The sequence below is a fragment of the Squalius cephalus genome (assembly GCF_949319135.1).
Source record: "Squalius cephalus genome assembly, chromosome: 9".
Lineage (NCBI taxonomy): Eukaryota > Metazoa > Chordata > Actinopteri > Cypriniformes > Leuciscidae > Squalius > Squalius cephalus.
This window is the reverse complement of record NC_137130.1, coordinates 1,280,001-1,300,735: the sequence shown is the minus strand read 5'-3', so window position 1 is coordinate 1,300,735 and position 20,735 is coordinate 1,280,001. Positions and strand designations below refer to the sequence as shown.

General features: G+C 35.2%; 1 protein-coding gene across 1 annotated transcript in view; it reads right to left on the bottom strand.

The window, feature by feature from the left end:
* Positions 1-20,735, bottom strand: part of anos1 (anosmin 1) — a 75,304-nt gene that overhangs the window by 4,891 nt on the left and 49,678 nt on the right. Inside the window, exons 8-12 of the mRNA XM_079881350.1 lie at positions 16,883-17,027; positions 15,287-15,406; positions 7,387-7,475; positions 4,943-5,129; positions 2,685-2,875 (exon numbers count right to left, since the gene is read on the bottom strand). Coding sequence (XP_079737476.1) covers positions 2,685-2,875; positions 4,943-5,129; positions 7,387-7,475; positions 15,287-15,406; positions 16,883-17,027 — 732 coding nt within the window. The remainder of the gene's footprint in view (positions 1-2,684; positions 2,876-4,942; positions 5,130-7,386; positions 7,476-15,286; positions 15,407-16,882; positions 17,028-20,735) is intronic.

Here is a 20,735-nt window from a genome sequence, read left to right as displayed (position 1 = left end):
ACCAGAGCAAGAGAGCGAAAGCAGTTCGCCATCAAAGCGCCCTGCCCGGCTTTTGGGAAGTCAATGTCACCAAAGAAGTGTGTTTTTGGTTGCCAGGGCAAGACAACCCTGCACAGATTCCCAAAGAACCCAGCGTTAAGGCACCAGTGGATGGAGTTTGTTTTCCTGAGCATAAACGGAGTTGTGTAGACTGTTTGTTCCCTGCATTTCGACGATGATTGTTTTATAAACAAAGCCCAGATCGACGGATTTGCAGATCGTCTAATGCTTAAGGATCGAGCAGTCGCAATGATAAAGATTCGCGGTCGTGCGTTGGAACCGGACGGTGAGTAAAACTGTTTGTTGAACAAATGTCTCTGTGTGTTGTCACTAGCTCGGCGCGTTAGCACAGCTAAGCTTCGCCCACAGGGCCCGCCCCCAGCCTCTCGGTTTTTTCCGGAAAGACTCGGTACAGTCTATCTTTCTGTTATTAATATAATAAAACAAAATACTTTTTGGAGATATGAAGGATGCAATATTACTCTATAGGTACTCAAGATTAACAGGAGATTGAGTGAAAATGAGCATTTCACCCCCCCTTTAACTAACGTGTTTGAACGACAAATTCACGACAATACGGTTTCTGGAAACAGTCGTGACTCGCTAGTGGATTTCTTCAACGGTGTATCGTACTAATATCGTACATCGGGCCAATATCTGATTTACTGTATGTGAGCGCGTCTATAACGGCTATATTTATTATTTTTATAATAAAAACTATTTTTATTGGGCTTATAATGACAACATTTTTTAATGTTCAGTCCAATAAAAAATAATAAATATAGCCGATACTGATATGCTAGCCGATATATATATACACACACTGCATCCCTAATTGACAATAAAGGCCCATTCACGTTCACATCAATATTGATAACCGTAAGGTTTTAATAATAAACTATTAGATATCAGAGTTCATATCACAGCTTACAGTAATGACTCAGAAAATAATATCAACAGAATCAGAATTATTTTTTTTCCAGCTGATGAATGATAAAAAAAAAAAAAAACATTAACAGCCAATCAGAATCCATACGTGTGTGACATCATTAACCAATGTGGTTGAACGACCAATTTGCAAAAATATGGTTTCGGGAAACAGTCGTGACTCGCTAGTGGATTTCTTCAACGATGTATCGTACTGTGATGGTGAAGAAACGAGTTACAGCGTTGTACGGGAACGCCTGCACACGAATGAAGCTCCTGTAGAGTTCCTCCAACACTCGAGGCGTCGTCCGGTTATTATGAGCTCGTGAAGAATAAACATCACAGAATCCACATCATTCATAAATGAGTCCAATCTGATATTGATGTCGCGCTTCAAACCGGCCTCAATGTTCTGGGAATCACACGGATGAAAACCGGACGGGATCAGTTTGATGCATTTCAGTCCGACTGAGTCAATTAAAGCTTCGGCAGAAGGATATGAATATTAATAACATAACGTGAGAGTGTTATATGAGCACTGTCTGTTGGAGGAGATCTGGTGATGATGTCAGAGCTCAAAACACTCATACTCACCATATGAACATTAATAACACTCGTACATCTCCAGGATAAACCTTCCCATAAGGCCTGGGTGATGTAGTTTAAATTGTATTTATGAAATCCATATATAGAGATTTTTCAGCTTTTTATTTACTATTGAATACTAATATTAAATACTCTTAAATTATGTTAACTAATCAGAATTTAATATTCAATTTATTTTAATGCTTGTACATATATGTTTTTCAGCTTTTTAAAATTAAAAGTTATTATTAAATTATACAATATAATACAAATATACAATATAATAAATATATTATAATATATATTAATACAAATATTATATATAATATATAAAAAAATTAATATATTAAGAAGTTTTTTAAAAGCTTTTTAAAAATATTTAACTTATTAATTATATTAACATTAAATCATATATATATATATATATATATATATATATATATATATATATATATATATATATATATATATATATATATATATATATATATATGTGTATATATATATATATATTAGGGCTGTCAAAAGATTAATCGCGATTAATCGCATCCAAAATAAAAGTTTGTGTTTACATAATATATGTGTGTGTACTGTGTATAATTATTTTGTATATATAAATACACAAACATGCATGTATATATTTAAGAAATATTTGCATACATATACTGTATATATATTTATATAGTTTATATTATATATAAATATAATTTTTTTTATATATAAATAACACATTTTTCTTAAATATATACATGCATGTGCGTGTATTTATATATACAAATATACAAATGCACATTTTTTTAAATATCGAGTTTGAATATTAAATACACTTATTAAATTATATTATTATTAAATAATACTTGCATTAGTTTTACTTTATTATACAAATATACTGTGAACATTCAGTATATTACTCAGTCTAAATGAGATCTGGTTATTAAGAGGTTATTAAACAGCAGCCTCGACTCATCAGCAGATCTGCCGGCGCTGTGTGTATCATATTTCACACTCTTGGACTCCAACATGTGTCCAGTTTTCCATGAGAAACACTCTTGTATGAAATCATCGGCCAAGAACGTGTAATTTATGTGTATGTGTGAGCTTTCACGGGAGAGCGGTGTGTGTGGAGGACTTACAGGTGGCAGGATCTGAGACCGGGAGACGAGGCTCTCCGTGGAAAACGCAGCCCATGTGACCTGGAAGCCTGTGATTGGCTGATGAGACTTGGGTCGCGACCCCCTCCAGCGGAAGTGACCCGTCACGTTCCCGTCGTGGAAAGTGAAGGTCGCTGTCAGATTCTCAGGCTTCGCCAAAACCTTCGACGGCACTGCAGGGTTTCAGGAAAACATCACATACATCATGAGGACAGAAGATGCACAACACACACACCACACTGAACAAATGAAAACTGCAGAGGATGCAAAATTATGAATAAAGTAAAAACTAGTCACTGAATGAAAGTTATTAAGAGTTTTGTTTTAGGCTCTTGTGTCGCAGTTATTGTTGTTAACTAAAAGTAAAACTAAAACATTTCTCAATTTTGTTTAGTGCAAGTTGAAGTACTACAATAACTAAAACTAAAACTGAAATAAAAATGAATAAATAGTTAAAAATTATTAGACATTCAGAGAAAAAAAAAACGTAAAAAATGACATAATGACAAACTTAAACAAAAATATAAAAATAAACATATTAATGAAAGTTTGAACAGTATGTCAATAAAACTACAATAACACTACTAAATAAAAAACAAAAAAATTAAAGTTAACCAAAATAAAATATTAAAAAGCTACTATTTGTTTTTACTAAAATTACTGAAAAATAATAAACTTCAACTAAAATTAAAAACAAACAAAAAGAAAATACCAAAACAAAAATGAATTCAAACATTAATAAAAACTATAAAAGTATATCAATGATGAAATAAAAATAAAATAATTCAAAATAAATGTTAAATGGAATAAAATATAAAAGAAAAAAATATTACTTTTACTAAAATTACTAAAATGATTACTAAAATGATTTAACATAATAAACTAACTAAAATAAATGTATAAAAATATTAATAAAACCTTGAATAGTATATCAATAATACTAAAATAGCACTACTTAGTACTAACTTAGTAAGTAAAAAATTAGTAAGTAAAAAAAAAGTTAAATAAAAGAAACTATTAAAATACTTTTACTAAAAAAAAAGTTTAATTAAAAATAACTTTTAGAAAAAAGTACAAATAAAATAAAAACTGAAAATATAAAAATAAAAACTAATTCAAAATATTAATAAAAACTTCAACAGTATATTAATCTATATTAAAAAGTTTATTTAATTTTTTTACTAAATTATTCAATTATATTACATTTAAAAAAAAAAAATGAAAATATCAAAAGTAAACGAAAGATGCACCAGAACAACAGCATACTAAAGACCAAAATGAAGTTTTTTTAAAAAAGCACAGCGTCTGCAAACTGTTGCTCCCGAATAAACCTGGATTTTCATCCCACTGTAATCACTCATGTCATATTTCAGGCTGAATGAAAACAAACACTTCCTAATTAGTGATTCCCACCGGTCCTGTAGAAGGTTTATACAGTATATCAATAATACTAAAATAACACTACTTACTACTAACCAAGTAAAAAAAAAATAATAAAAATAATAATAATAATAATAATAATAATAAAAGTTCAATAAAATAAAACATTAAAAAAGTTTAATTAAAAAGTTACTTTTTTTATTTAAAAAACAAAACAAAAAAACGTAAAAAGTAAAATTTAAATAAAAATGGAAAATACATTACAAAAAAAATATTTCAAAATATTAATATAAACTTTACCAGTATATTAAATCAACATTTTTTAAAAAGTTACTATTTATTTGACTAAAAAGTAAAAAAAAAAATAACAATAATAATAATAAAAGTTCAATAAAATAATATATTAAAAAAGTTTCATTAAAAAGTTACTTTTTTATTTAAAAAGCAAAACAAAAAAACAAGTAAAATTTAAATAAAAACGGAAAATACATTACAAAATAATATCAAAATATTAATATAAACTTTACCAGTATATTAATCAAAAAAATGTTAAAAGTTACTATTTATTTGACTAAAATTACAAAAAAACTAAAATGAAAAACCCTGAAAATATCGAAATAAAAACAAATTCAAAATATTATCAAAACTTTAACACTATATCAATCGTACTAAAATAACACGGCTTGATGCCAACCAACTAAATTAAATATGCACTAGAAAAACGGCAAATTAAACACCAAAAGCACAGCGTCTGCAAACTGTTGCTCCCGAATAAACCTGGATTTTCATCCCACTGTAATCACTCATGTCATATTTCAGGCTGAATGCATGAACTGTATGAGAAACGATAGAATGCGCACCGGTCCTGAAGGAGTCGTGCTCCTCGGGACAGGCGATGGGCTTCGGACTCTTGCTCCTGATGATCTCACAGGACGGCGTGAGGAAGCCCACGCTCTCGTCGGAGGAGCGCTGTTTAGCAGTGAGTGTGTGGACGGTGACCGTGTACATGCAGGAGAACAGCAGGTTGGGAAGATTAATGTAGTTCTCCTGCAAAAGAGAAGCACATTTATTAAAGAGAGACAATCCTCCACTGACCTGGTGACTTGAGTAATGAAGAAAACGTGTGTTTGTTCATGCAGAAGTCTCTGCTATGATGATGATACATTTTTCTAAATGTCATAATCATTTGTTAACAAACAACTATTCATTACTTCAATGAGCTCATTGTTTCTGCATTAAATTATTACATTGTTTAAATTAATACATTTTTAGCTAACTGTGATTTTGTATATGTACATTTCTGAAATGCATAACTTAGACAGTCTCCTCTGATAACAGATCACTGTAAACTGTAATGTGGACTCATGCATTTTCTGTAAAGCTGCTTTGAAATGATGTGTGTTGTGAAATAAATGTGAATGTGAATTGAATTGTTGGAGTGACTTGGGCATTTGGCAACCACTCTAAAATAAACAGGCCATACTAATGCCTACAAATTAAATACATTACATGCATTTGGCAGGTTCTTTTGTCCAAAGTGCCTTACATTGCCTTCAAGGTTTAAATGCATTCCCTCCCTGGGATCAAACCCATGACCCTGGCATTGCTAATGCCACGCTCTGCAGTTTGAGCCACAAAACACCCTTATATAATCACCCCGAACATCTTAGCTAACACCCTAGCAACCACCTAGAACACCTTAGAACTTAACAGCATAGCAACCCCTAGTAGCCAGCTACAACACCTTAGCAACTCCAGAGCAACGTCTTGGCAACCACCCCAAACATCTTAAAAACTGCATAGCAACACCCTAGTAACCACCTAGAACACCTTAGAACTTAACTGCATAGCAACCCCTAGCAGCCAGCTACAACACCTTAACAACTCCAAAGCAACGTCTTGGCAACCATCCCGGACATCTTAGAAACTGCATAGCAACACCCTAGCAACCAACTAGAACAACCTTAGAACTAAACTGCATAGCAACCCCTAGCAGCCAGCTACAATACCTTAGCAACTCAAGAGCAACGTCTTGGCAACCACCCCGAACATCTTAGAAACTGCATAGCAACACCCTAGAAACCACCTAGAACACCTTAGAACTTAACTGCATAGCAACCCCTAGTAGCCAGCTACAACACCGTAGCAACTCCAGAGCAACGTCTTGGCAACCACCCCGAGCATCTTAGAAACTGCATAGCAACACCCTAGCAACCAATTAGAACACCTTAGAACTAAACTGCATTGCAACCCCTAGCAGCCAGCTACAACACCTTAGCAACTCCAGAGCAACGTCTTGGCAACCACCCCGAACATCTTAGAAACTGCATAGCAACACCCTAGCAACCGACTAGAACACCTTAGAACTAAACTCCATAGCAACCCCTAGCAGCCAGCTACAACACCTTAGCAACTCCAGAGCAACGTCTTGGCAACCACCCCGAACATCTTAGAAACTGCATAGCAACACCCTAGCAACCAACTAGAACACCTTAGAACTAAACTGCATAGCAAACCCTAGCAGCCAGCTACAACACCTTAGCAACTCCAGAGCAACGTCTTGGCAACCACCCCAAACATCTTAGAAACTGCATAGCAACACCCTAGAAACAACCTAGAACACCTCAGCAACCCCATAGGACAATCCTGGTGACCACCCAGAAGACTTTAGAAACTAACTGCATAGCAACACCTTAGCAACCCCAGAGCAACGTCCTGTCAACCACACAGAACACTCTAGCATTGTAGTGACACATTTTCTCCAAACAAGCATAACACTCTAGCCACATTTGTATGGGCAAACAACAACTACATTTTCTTTGTAAAAGGTCTAAATGTAGTTTTTCAATCTGAAAGCGCTGTGACGCTGTTAAAGGCCAGATTTCAGTCAAGATTGCGTGATCTGTAGGAGTGGAGCTGAAACAGGCTTGGGACACAGGTTACGGCTCCGGTGGGGCCGGGGGGGGGGTTTGATGAATTCAATCCTACTTCCTGGAAATGTCATTTTAATACATGTGTTTTATTAGGCACTGGACCACATTTTGACCACATCATCTGAAACAACACGCGCTAATTTGCTTCCAGTAATGAAGAGAAATGAGTCTTTGGTCCCGTAAGAGGCTGCGTTTATGAAGGGCAAGAGGCTTGTTCTGAAAACTCTTGGCTGATGCTGTTGTGGGTCAGAAATACACATGAACACAATGGAGTTTTAGTGTGTGGTGCAGGAAAGATGGAGATCACACACACACACACACACACACACACACACACACACACACACACACACACACACACACACACACACCTGAGTGACTGATTTCTCCGGCGCTCGGCTCTGGTTGTGGTTGCAGTATTCATGCTTCCACTGAACATGATAACGGTTCACCAACTCATCTGGAGATAGAACATCAGCATGGGTTAGAGATCTCACACACACACACTCGCACACAGAGAGTACAACACAGCATACACACACACACTCAGACGCACACACACACAGAATACAACACAGCATACACACGCACACAACTCAGTAACAACTCAGTAACCTAACCCTAACTCAGTAACAACTCAGTAACCTAACCCTAACGCGCACACACACACACACAGTCACACATTCAGACGCACACACAAACACACAAACACACACACACACACACACACACACAAACACACACACACACTCACAAACAAACACACACACACACTCACAAACACACACACTCCCTCACACACACACTCACAAACACACACACACACACACACTCTCAGACACACACTCACATATATAAAAACATATAGTCCGCTTCAGCCGTTCTACTGTAACTATCAGCCATTAGAGTATTAGAGTAATAGCGTATTAGAGTATTAGAGCATTAGAGTATTAGAGTATTAGAGTCATTAGAGTATTAGAGCATTAGAGTATTAGAGTATTAGAGTATTAGAGTCATTAGAGTATTAGAGTCATTAGAGTATTAGAGTATTAGAGTCATTAGAGTATTAGAGTATTAGAGTATTAGAGTCATTAGAGTGTTAGAGTCATTAGAGTATTAGAGTATTAGAGTATTAGAGTCATTAGAGTCATTAGAGTATTAGAGTATTAGAGTCATTAGAGTCATTAGAGTCATTAGAGTATTAGAGTATTAGAGCATTAGAGTATTAGAGTATTAGAGTATTAGAGTATTAGAACATTAGAGTATTAGAGTCATTAGCATATTAGAGTATTAGAGTCATTAGAGTATTAGAGTATTAGAGTCATTAGAGTCATTAGAGCATTAGAGTATTAAAGCATTAGAGCATTAGAGTCATTAGAGTATTAGAGTCATTAGAGTATTAGAGCATTAGAGCATTAGAGTATTAGAGTATTAGAGTAGTAGAGTATTAGAGCATTAGAGCATTAGAGTAGTAGAGTATTAGAGCATTAGAGCATTAGAGTATTAGAGCATTAGAGTATTAGAGCATTAGAGTATTAGAGTCATTAGAGTCATTAGAGTATTAGAGTCATTAGAGTATTAGAGTATTAGAGTCATTACAGTATTAGAGTATTAGAGTCATTAGAGTAGTAGAGTATTAGAGTATTAGAGCATTAGAGTATTAGAGTATTAGAGTAGTAGAATATTAGAGCATTAGAGCATTAGAGTATTAGAGCATTAGAGTATTAAGAGTATTAGAGTATTAGAGTATTAGAGTATTAGAGTCATTAGAGTATTAGAGCATTAGAGCATTAGAGCATTAGAGTATTAGAGCATTAGAGTATTAGAGCATTAGAGTATTAGAGTATTAGAGTCATTAGAGTATTAGAGTATTAGAGTCATTAGAGTAGTAGAGTATTAGAGTATTAGAGCATTAGAGCATTAGAGTCATTAGAGTATTAGAGTCATTAGAGTATTAGAGTATTAGCGTATTAGAGTATTAGAGTCATTAGAGTATTAGAGTCATTAGAGTCATTAGAGTCATTAGAGTCATTAGAGTATTAGAGCATTAGCGCATTAGAGTATTAGAGTCATTAGAGTATTAGAGTATTAGAGTCATTAGAGTATTAGAGTCATTAGAGTCATTAGAGTATTAGAGTCATTAGAGTATTAGAGTCATTAGAGTATTAGAGTCATTAGAGTATTAGAGTCATTAGAGTCATTAGAGTATTAGAGTATTAGAGTCATTAGATTATTAGAGTATTAGAGTCATTAGAGTATTAGAGTATTAGAGTCATTAGAGTATTAGAGTCATTAGAGTATTAGAGTATTAGAGTATTAGAGTATTAGAGTATTAGAGTCATTAGAGTATTAGAGTATTAGAGCATTAGAGTATTAGAGTCATTAGAGTATTAGAGTCATTAGAGTATTAGAGTATTAGAGCATTAGAGTATTAGAGTCATTAGAGTATTAGAGTATTAGAGTATTAAGAGTATTAGAGTATTAGAGTATTAAGAGTATTAGAGCATTAGAGTATTAGAGTATTAGAGTCATTAGAGTATTAGAGTATAAGAGTATTAGAGTATTAGAGTATAAGAGTATTAGAGTATTAGAGTATTAGTCGACTGATGCTTAATATCTGATAACACTTTATTTTGATGATATTTATGCAAGTTCATTTAAAGGAGAACTCCGGTCAATTTTAACATTGAGCTCATTTTTTTGTACATTTGGAGTGCTGTCAGTACAGAGAACAACGACAAAAATCGGTGTTGCCTACACCGTGTTATCCTCTTTTTAAAATTTGCACCCTGTTGACTTCAGTGGGGCAAGTTTTAAACCTGCTTTTAGCCTCTTAATATCCTTGATGTGTCATTACAAGTGCACAGCCAATGTGAGTGATTCCTTCAGAGTGAACACGGGTGAATCTGACTGCAGTAGATGTGAAAGATATGAATAAAAATGATGTTATTTAAGCCAGCGCACATACCTGTATTTACATCCTGTTTTCGGTCGAAGTCCAAAGTAGTCGATTGTCGAGTTCACACGCATAGGTTTAGTTACCTATGATCACGCGCGTGAACTCGGCAATCGACTACTTTGGACTTCGACTGAAAACAGGAAGAAAATACAGGTATGAGCGCTGGCTTAAATAACATAATTTTTATTCATATCTTTCACATCTACTGCAGTCAGATTCACCCGCGTTCACTCTGAAGGAATCATCTAACATGGCTGTGCACTTGTAATGACACATCAAGGATATTAAGAGGCTAAAAGCAGGTTTAAAACTTGCCCCATTGAAGTCAACAGGGTGCAAATTTTAAAAAGAGGATAACACGGTGTAGGCAACACAGATTTTTGTCGTTGTTCTCTGTACTAACAGCACTCCAAATGTACAAAAAAATGAGCTAAATGTTAAAATTGACCGGAGTTCTCCTTTAAACTCACTCTACTGACCCGAACAGTCGAACGGTCGGCTAATACTCTAATGAGAGTTAGCTGACATGCAGTTACTCACAGTTAGTACACACACACTCTCACACACACAGTTAGTAGAACGTCTAAAGCGGACCATCAGAATAAACCCATTTAATACATGAACAAATGCATCTTTTCTCTTGTGCTTTTAATCTACCTTTTATGTTTCTTGCTTTGTTTTTGTTTTTTGTTTTTTTCACTTTCTTTCCTGTACAGCACTTTCATTTTCATTTGATTTTAAATGTGCTTTATAACTAAAATTTGATTTGATTTGATATGAAAAAATGACACATGGAGACTTCAGTGACGATTCAAGCGCATCGCAAAACGAGCGAGTCACGAGACTAATCCAGCGACACCGCGTTTAGACATGCGTGTCATCAAAGAGCTTTAAAACATGAGGACTGTTTCTGTACGCAGGAGTGGCATGAACAACAAAAGACTTTATTTTGTTGGCAGAACTGCTGTAAGTTAATATCAGGCGTTTATCATCATCATGAAGTTCCTGCGAGTGTTTCTGGCATGGGTTGATTGGGTTCCTCAGAACAGTAAAGGCTCACTGCGCTAATCAGCAGTGTTTATGCAACGCCTCCAGTTTATTATTCATCAACGGTGCCGTTTGGACGTGAAATGATACATTTAAGATTAATAATTGAGTTAGACGGGCTCGGCTCTTCAGAGGGAGATTAAAGGAGCCTTTGAAGGAACCGACAACATGAAGCTCAGAACGTTTCTGGACACAGAGAAGAGGAATCGCAGATGGAGGAGGAGAAAACACTGGAGAGTAAAGAAGTGCTGGGAACAAGAACAGGAGGAATTATCATAACAATCCCTGTCTTCTGTTGGTATCCCACAATCCTGTGCGGGAAATATTTTAAAAAGTTTAAGATACATATGAATCTCACTGTTTTATCCACTAGTCATTACATTATTCTACATTTTGTAGGGTTTTTTTGCTATAAAAGAAGACATTTTTTCATTCTGCATCTCAGTTTTATCAACTAGTAATTGAAATAAATAAATTAAATTATTAAAATATATATATATATATATATATATATATATATATATATATATATATATATATATATATATATATATATATATATATATATATATATTTGCTATAAAAAGTTTAAGTAATTTTTAAAAGTAAAAATAAATAAATAAATTATATTAATCTAAATTTTTATAATTTTTTTCTATAAAGAGTTTTCCTCCTGTATCTCAGTATTTTATCAACTAGTATTTTTTTCTAAAGTTGACAATTAAAAACTTAAATAAAAAATTATTCTAAATTTTGTAGTTTTTTGCAATAAAGTTTAAGATATTTTTCATCCTGAATCTCGCTGTTTTATCAATTTGTCTTTTTTTATTTGACTAAATAAAAAATAAAATAAAAAATAAATAATAATATTTAAATTATTCTAAATTTTGTAGTCTGTGCTATAATTTTTTTTCTTGCTGTTTAATCTACTAGTTATTTTTCTAAATTAGACTAAATTTTAAATGTGTATAAATACAAATACAAAAAAATATTCTACATTTTTCTAGTTTCAAGATATTTTGTATATTTTACAATTTTAATATTTTTGTATTTTTTACAATAAGGTATAATAAATAATAAATAAAATTACTCTAAATTTTCTAGTTTGATCTATGAAATGTTCAACTCTATCAAGTAGTCATTTTTCTAAATTAGACTAAATAAAAAAATTGAAAATAAATGAAATAATAAATTAAATTATTCTACATTTTTTATAGTTTCAAGATATTTTGTATATTTTATAATTTTACGATTTTTGTATTTTTTACAATAAGTTATAATAAATAAATAAAATTATTCAAAATTTTCTAGTTTGATCTATGAAATGTTCAACTCTATCAAGTAGTCATTTTTCTAAATTAGACTAAATTAAAAAAAATAGAAAATAAATGAAATAGTAAATGAAATTATTCTACATTTTTTATAGTTTCAAGATATTTTGTCATGCTGTTTTATCAACTAGTCATTCAGAAACACCACCAGCTAGCTCAAACATGTGCACATCCCCCAAGTTGTGACGAGCTATTCTTTAGAAGTTTAAAGCAGAAGTGAGATTAGTTCAGGTTGACCTGATGCTTTGAGGCTGGCAGAATAAAAACGCTGAGGCACAGAACGAGTCAGCAAGAAACACACTCAGAATCTCATTACTCGCTCAGACTGACACACAGCACAAACATCCTCGTCATCCTCAGTAAAGCATCACAGCCTCTGGAGACAGATCAGTCTCAATCATTTATGCAAAAAACAGGATTTACACATGCGTAGAAACCACATTTACGTACACAAAAAACAATTCACGTGAGTGAAATAAAATTATATATTCATAAAATACATTTTACAAATGCAAAACACAATTCGTAGATGCACAAAAACCTTCGAATGTTTAAAATGTACGAGTTTATCCTTGAATGTGAATGTGCAAATCGTCATTCATGTGTGGATCGCCTTGGATTTGTGTGTGTGTGTGTGTGTGTGTGTTTTTGAGACTTTCCTGGCAGCGCTCTCCTCCTACACAGATCAGTCGTACTCTTTAGCCAATCAGATTTAAGCTTATCAATCGACCAATCATCATCATGTGAGGGCGTGCCTACCTTCATGTTGCGTCATCAGCTTTCGACCACAGTAAGTTCATGGCTGATGAGAGGTATGTGCAGTTGATCGGAAAGTTTTTTGTGCACAGTTGTATATCTACGAATTGTGTTTTGCATTTGTGAAATGTATTTTATGAATATATCATTTTATTTTGCGCATTTTAATTGCTTTTTGTGAATATATTTTTTTTTCACGCACGTGAAACAAATTTGTGTGCACGTGCATGTGGTTTCATGCATGTGAAATTGGTTACTCACGTGTGAATCATGTTTTTTGTGTGAATTCTTAATGAGACTGATCTGGCTCCTTCCTTCATTAGCATCGACATCATCGCTCACTCCTGAAGCTCTGGCTCGATGACATATATTAGTAATGTAACACACACACACACACACACACACACACCACCAAACACAGCTCGACAGGAGCACAACGTTTCAGTGTTTTCACTGTTTCCACAAGTTTTGCATCATTATCAGGCAATCAGATTTCCCAAACTTAAGTTTTCATAAGTTAATGACAATCTAATAATCATTTAAATCATATAAATGCAAATTTAAAGTCCCCCTGTGCTGAAAATCCAGAGTCGTAGATGTTGTGTAGATGTTGTGTAGATGTTGTGTTGATGTTGTGTAGATGTTGTGTTGATGTTGTGTAGATGTTGTGTTGATGTTGTGTAGATGTTGTGTAGATGTTGTGTTGATGTTGTGTCGATGTTGTGTTGATGTTGTGTAGATGTTGTGTGTGTTACCTGTTCTCTTCTTCCAGAAGATGCGCACCTGTAGTTGTCCGTCTTTGTAATACGGTGTGCTGATGTTGTGTAGATGTTGTGCGTGTTACCTGTTCTCTTCTTCCAGTAGATGCGCACCTGTAGTTGTCCGTCATTGTAATACGGTGTGTTGATGTTGTGTAGATGTTGTGTAGATGTTGATGTTGTGTAGATGTTGTGTAGATGTTGTGTGTGTTACCTGTTCTCTTCTTCCAGTAGATGCGCACCTGTAGTTGTCCGTCTTTGTAATACGGTGTGTTGATGTTGTATAGATGTTGTGTTGATGTTTTGAAAATGTTGATGTTGTGTAGGTGTTGTGTTGAGGTTGTGTAGATGTTGTGTTGATGTTGTGTAGGTGTTGTGTAGATGTTGTGTAGAAGTTGTGTTGATGTTGTGTAGGTGTTGTGTTGATGTTGTGTAGATGTTGTGTTGATGTTGTGTAGGTGTTGTGTAGATGTTGTGTGTGTTACCTGTTCTCTTCTTCCAGTAGATGCGCACATGTAGTTGTCCGTCTTTGTAATACAGTGTGCTGATGTTGTATAGATGTTGTGTTGATGTTGTGAAGATGTTGATGTTGTGTAGATGTTGTGTGGATGTTGTGTTGATGTTGTGTAGATGTTGTGTAGATGTTGTGTGGATGTTGTGTAGATGTTGTGTAGATGTTGTGTTGATGTTGTGTAGATGTTGTGTTGATGTTGTGTAGATGTTGTGTTGATGTTGTGTAGATGTTGTGTAGATGTTGTGTTGATGTTGTGTCGATGTTGTGTTGATGTTGTGTAGATGTTGTGTGTGTTACCTGTTCTCTTCTTCCAGTAGATGCGCACCTGTAGTTGTCCGTCTTTGTAATACAGTGTGCTGATGTTGTATAGATGTTGTGTTGATGTTGTGAAGATGTTGATGTTGTGTAGATGTTGTGTTGAGGTTGTGTAGGTGTTGTGCAGATGTTGTGTGTGTTACCTGTTCTCTTCTTCCAGTAGATGCGCACCTGTAGTTGTCCGTCTTTGTAATACGGTGTGCTGATGTTGTATAGATGTTGTGTTGATGTTGTGAAGATGTTGATGTTGTGTAGATGTTGTGTTGAGGTTGTGTGGATGTTGTGTTGATGTTGTGTAGGTGTTGTGTAGATGTTGTGTGTGTTACCTGTTCTCTTCTTCCAGTAGATGCGCACCTGTAGTTGTCCGTCTTTGTAATACGGTGTGCTGATGTTGTGTAGATGTTGTGTAGATGTTGTGTTGATGTTGTGTTGATGTTGTGTTGATGTTGTGTTGATGTTGTGTAGATGTTGTGTAGAAGTTGTGTAGATGTTGTGTGGATGTTGTGTGGATGTTGTGTTAATGTTGTGTAGATGTTGTGTAGAGGTTGTGTAGATGTTGTGTTGATGTTGTGTAGATGTTGTGTGTGTTACCTGTTCTCTTCTTCCAGTAGATGCGCACCTGTAGTTGTCCGTCTTTGTAATACGGTGTGCCGACTCCCAGAGCGCTCGAGGGTTTCTTCACCGACACTTTCCTCACTTTAGAAACTGCCTCTAAATCAACATTCAAGAGATTAAATCTTAATATGGATCCACGCATTACTCAAGAATATGAAAACAATCGGTGTATACTAATGAAATAGCGGATTAATTTCTGTGAATCCTTTCAATCGATTCCAAAGAACTGTTATATTGGTGGATGTATATGAAAGTGATTAAATATGAAACTATGATTGATCCTTGGGTTCATTTTAGTTAAAGTTAAACTTTACTTTTACTATATACATACTGTATTTATGGTCACACTTTTGCCTCAATAAACTCCTGATTTCTGATTATTAATAGTAAGGTAGTTGTTCAGCGTAGGTACTGGGTGATTAAGGGATGTAGATTATGATCATGCAGAATAAGGCATTAATATGTGCTTTAAAAGTACTAATAAACAGCCAATATCACAGTAATATGCATGATAATAAGCTACTAGTTAATAGTGAGAATTGCTTCATTGAATTGCTTCGCGTCGGGGTCCCGTTCAGCCTGTCGGGGTTGTTATTCGCTATAACAACCGCCTCGCTATACATTATCCCTTATGTATTATTTTTTTTACGTTTTTTTTTTTTTAAGATTTATATAAATATATATTAACATAATTGACAAAATTAAGGATTTTTGAGCATTATGGGAAATAAAGTGTTCTTCCATCATGGTCCATCAAATAACTACAATTATTAAATAAATAAAATGATTAAACAATTAATAATTAAAATATTTAAAATAAAATAGTTTTATGTCTCAAAAATGACATAAAAATTTGGATTTGGATTTATCGGCCAATATATCGGTTATTGGCTTCAACTTTATCAACTATAAAGAATTATCGGTATCAGACAAATTTTTTATATCGGTGCATCCCCAATATATATATATTATATATATTGCATCCCCAATATATATATTGGGGATGCACCGATATAAAAAATTTGTCCGATACCGATAATTCTTTATAGTTGAAAGCCGACAACCGATATATTGGCCGATAAATCCAAATCCAAATTTTTATGTCATTTTTGAGAGCCTGGTTACAAAAACAAAAAGTCTCGTCATTAAAATCCATGTCCCAAACACAATTATGATGTTCTCATTATAATGTTATGTAGCCGATATGACGGACTTGCGCTTCTGTATTTTCCTTTTTTGAAGTGATTCCAATCATATTTCAAGCAATTCAAAACCATCACGATGAACAGTGCGAATCTGAAGAGTCTCAGCTGAAGGAAATAATACATTATTTATCGGCTTTAATATATCGGCCAAATTTTCTTATCGGGCCGATAACGATAACATTAAAAATATATACATATGTAAGGGATAAGCCACAGCTAGCTGTGCATTAAACGGTTTTATTACACACCTTCCAGTCAATCAGATTTGAGTATTCAGACAGACTATGGTATAAATCATAAAGGGCCAGAGATCTTGCACTGATGATGATGATGATGATGATGATGATGAAGGCGAGTTGTGTCGTACTTGACTGATTGTGTTGTTGAGTCTCGATGTGAACGGAGGCTTTTCCACTCTTCAGTCGGTGTTGACCCCAGTACGAGACAGCCTGGACCTCCACTGAGTAACTGCAGTTCCACTGAAGCCCGTCCAGATCCATCCAGCTCTCGGCCTGGAACACACACACTCGTTAAACTCACACACACAATCATTAAACTCACACACACTCGTTTACATCAGTTCATCAGCTGTATCACTGAAGCCCGTCCAGATCCATCGAGCTCTCGGCCTGAAACACACTCACTTGTTAAACTCACACACACACACACACACACACACTCGTTTACATCAGTAAAGTACTCATTCATTAAACTCACACACTCACTCGTTAAACTCACACACTCACTCATTAAACTCACACACTCACTCATTAAACTCACACACACACACTCGTTTACATCAGTTCATCAGCCGTATCACTGAACACAGATCCGTCGAGTATAATACAGGTTCAATGCACTGCTTCAGCATATTTGTGAATTTATTTATGTATTTAATATATATGTAATGCATATTCCAAAAAATATTTAATACATAATATATTTGACACTAAATTACATTTATATCTGACATATTTTTAATATGTAATATATATGAACATTAATGCATAATATATCTGAAATATATTTCATATATAACATATCTGACATATAGTTCATGTATAATATATCTGGCATATATTTAAAATCAAGACATATTTAATATACAAATATTTGACATATATTTAATATATATCATAATATATAATATATAAATAATCTGACATTTTATCCATAATATATTTGATATATATCATATCTGACATATTTTATATATATGATATATTTGATATATATAAAATATATTACATTTAATATTTAACATATCTGACATATATTTGATATATTATATCTGAAATATATTTAATAGCCTATATAAAATATCTGACATATATTTAACATATTATATATCTGACATATTTAATATATAATATATTTAATATATATTTAATATATAAAATATTTGACGTTTAATATATAACAGATCTGACATATTTAATATACATTATATTTTTGACAAGTATTTAATATAGATCATATATGATATATATATATATATATATATATATATTTAACATATCATATATCTGATATATATTTAATATATCAAATGTTTAACATTTAACATATATGACATATTGCATACATAATATATTTGACACATTTGGTATATAACACATCTCACATAGATTTAATATATAACATAAGATATATATTTGATATATAATATATTTGACATTTAGCAGGTGACGTTAAAAATATAACGAATTATACAACATATAAAATTCATAGCATAATATGATTTAAGGAATAATCTGGACGTGCATAAATGTGATTTTTGTGTGTTAACTTCTTCTATTTATGTGGGTTTTGGCTCCTGCTATCCTAAATGACATAATAACACAATGAATAATCTCCGAACAGACGTTGCTCTTTAGTGTAAGTGTGTGTTTCTGTGTTTCTGACGTGAATACTTTATCATGGAAGCATATCCCGAGCTCAGCGTGAACATGAACGGCAGAATAATCTGGTTTATTAGGAACACATGTGAAGCGATGAGAGTTTCCACATCTCAGCTGATCACTGCATTCCTGCATCAGCGTGAGCTTGATCGGGTTCAATTATTAACGGGTTAGTTTGGGCATTCCTGCATCAGCGTGAGCTTGATCGGTTCAGTTATTAACAGGTTAGTTTGGGCATTCCTGCGTCAGGGGGTCACTAACTCAGATCGTGTGTCGGGACATTATGAACACACTCGCTGTCGGGTTTGTTTGGAGACTGTGGGAGTTTCACAGTCAACAGCTTTACTGAGCTTCAGTGTGTCATCAGGTCAGTTCTACAGGCTTCTGCTTTATTTAAACACAGTTCACTGAACTTCTCTGTTTCTACTTTAGCAGAAACTTGGTGACTTTTGTGGGACTAGTTATATGAACATAGAACAATTGTGGACATGATTAGAAAACATTAAGTGGATCAGCACTGGAAATACAAAGCAATTTTTGGGGGTATAATCTACAAATATGTGCAGTTTTTGATAATGTCTAAATATATATTCAAATGCAAAACCAAATAAAAGCAAGTAATTATGTCTGAAAATACTTGTTAAACATGTCAAGTTGCGGTTGTGATGGGCAGTCCATTTCTTTTCTGCCAAATGGTTCTTTTGGACTGTTTGTTTCAATGAACTGATTCACTAAATTGCACAAATTTTACTTGGGATTTCAAAAAATTCTTACAAGACGCTGCGGAGCTTAAGACACAGTGGGAACGCCTGCGACGGCCAGCACCGAAACATACCAAGAGCTGGCTAGATTTTCTCCAACCGCTGGAGCGATCTACATAGAACTTCAACGCTCGGACAGGGCAGAGCAAATGAAGCTTCCCGTCCTCCTCAGAAACAAAAGGAGGAGGATGGAAAGAGTGAAGGTTGACAACCTGAGAGCGAAATGATGTCGACAATACTTTGGGCACATATCCTGGCCTTGGTCTTAAAGTCATCTTGACCAGACCAGGAGCGAAGTCAATACATGTCTTGCTGACAAAAAGAGCTTGCAAATCCCCAACCCGCTTCAAAGAAGTCAAAGCTAATAAAAGATTACCCTTGAGAGTCAGAATCCACTCCGGATCTGACTCCAAGGGCTCAAAGGGAGCCTCCGTTAAGCCCTCCAGGATGACTAACAGGTCCCAAGAGGGAATTCCAGGGGAGCGTGCTGGTTTCAGGCGCCTAACCCTGCGCATAAATGTTGAGACAAGCCTTAGTTTACCCAGGGGGATCTCATCCGATGAGCTGCAATAGCAGCAACGTATACTCTCAGAGTGGTAGTGGCCGCTCCAGAAGCAAACTTCTCCTGTAGGAACTCCAGCACTGAACGCACTGGGCAGCTGACTGGATCCACAGCGTGTGTTGAACACCATGACTCAAAAACCCTCCACTTGGAGGAATACAGCCTTCTTGTGGAAAGGGTTCTCGCACTTGCAATGGTCTCCTGGACATCAGCGGGAAGACCAAAGCTCAAAGCTAGCGGCCTCTGATGGGCCATACGCATAGCTTCCAAATGTCGTGGCGAGGGTGCCATATCCTGCCCTGAAGCTAGGATAGTAGATCCTCCCTGACCGGAATCTCCCAGGGAGGGCATTCCAGAAGAGGAACCTGCTCCGAGAACCACGGCTGGGACGGCCAGAATGGGGCTATAAGTAGGAGACGGGATCCGCTCTCCCTCACCCTGGACAGAACCACCTGGATCAATTTGACGGGCGGGAATGCATAAAGTTTCTGCATCGGCCATGGGTGGGCGAATGCATTTATTCCCAACGGTGCTGGGGGGCTCAGGGAGAACAAAAAGTGGGCATTGGGACGATGCAAAGAGGTCCACTTCCGCTTTTCTGAACACGTCCAGGGGCTACTGGATCAGGGCTACTGTTTGACGGTTCAGCATCCACTCCCCCGACCTGAGCTTCTGTCTCGACAGAAAATCCGCTGCGAGGTTCAAGATCCCGGGGACATGGCCATGAGACCCAGAAGCCTGCGGCAAGTGCCCACAGATACACGATGGGCAAGCATGAAGCGGGCCAAACATGTCACAAGACTGGAAATCCGTGCAGGAGCCAAATGGGCCTGCATCAGAACAGAATCCAGGCGAACACCTAAGAAAACTGTGCATTGAGCTGGGGTGAGAACACTCTTCTCTGTGTTTAACCTCAAGCAGAGAGACTGAATGTGACGAAGGACAATGTCCCTGTGGTGGGTCACCAATTCCCTGGAGCGAGCTAAAAGGAGCCTA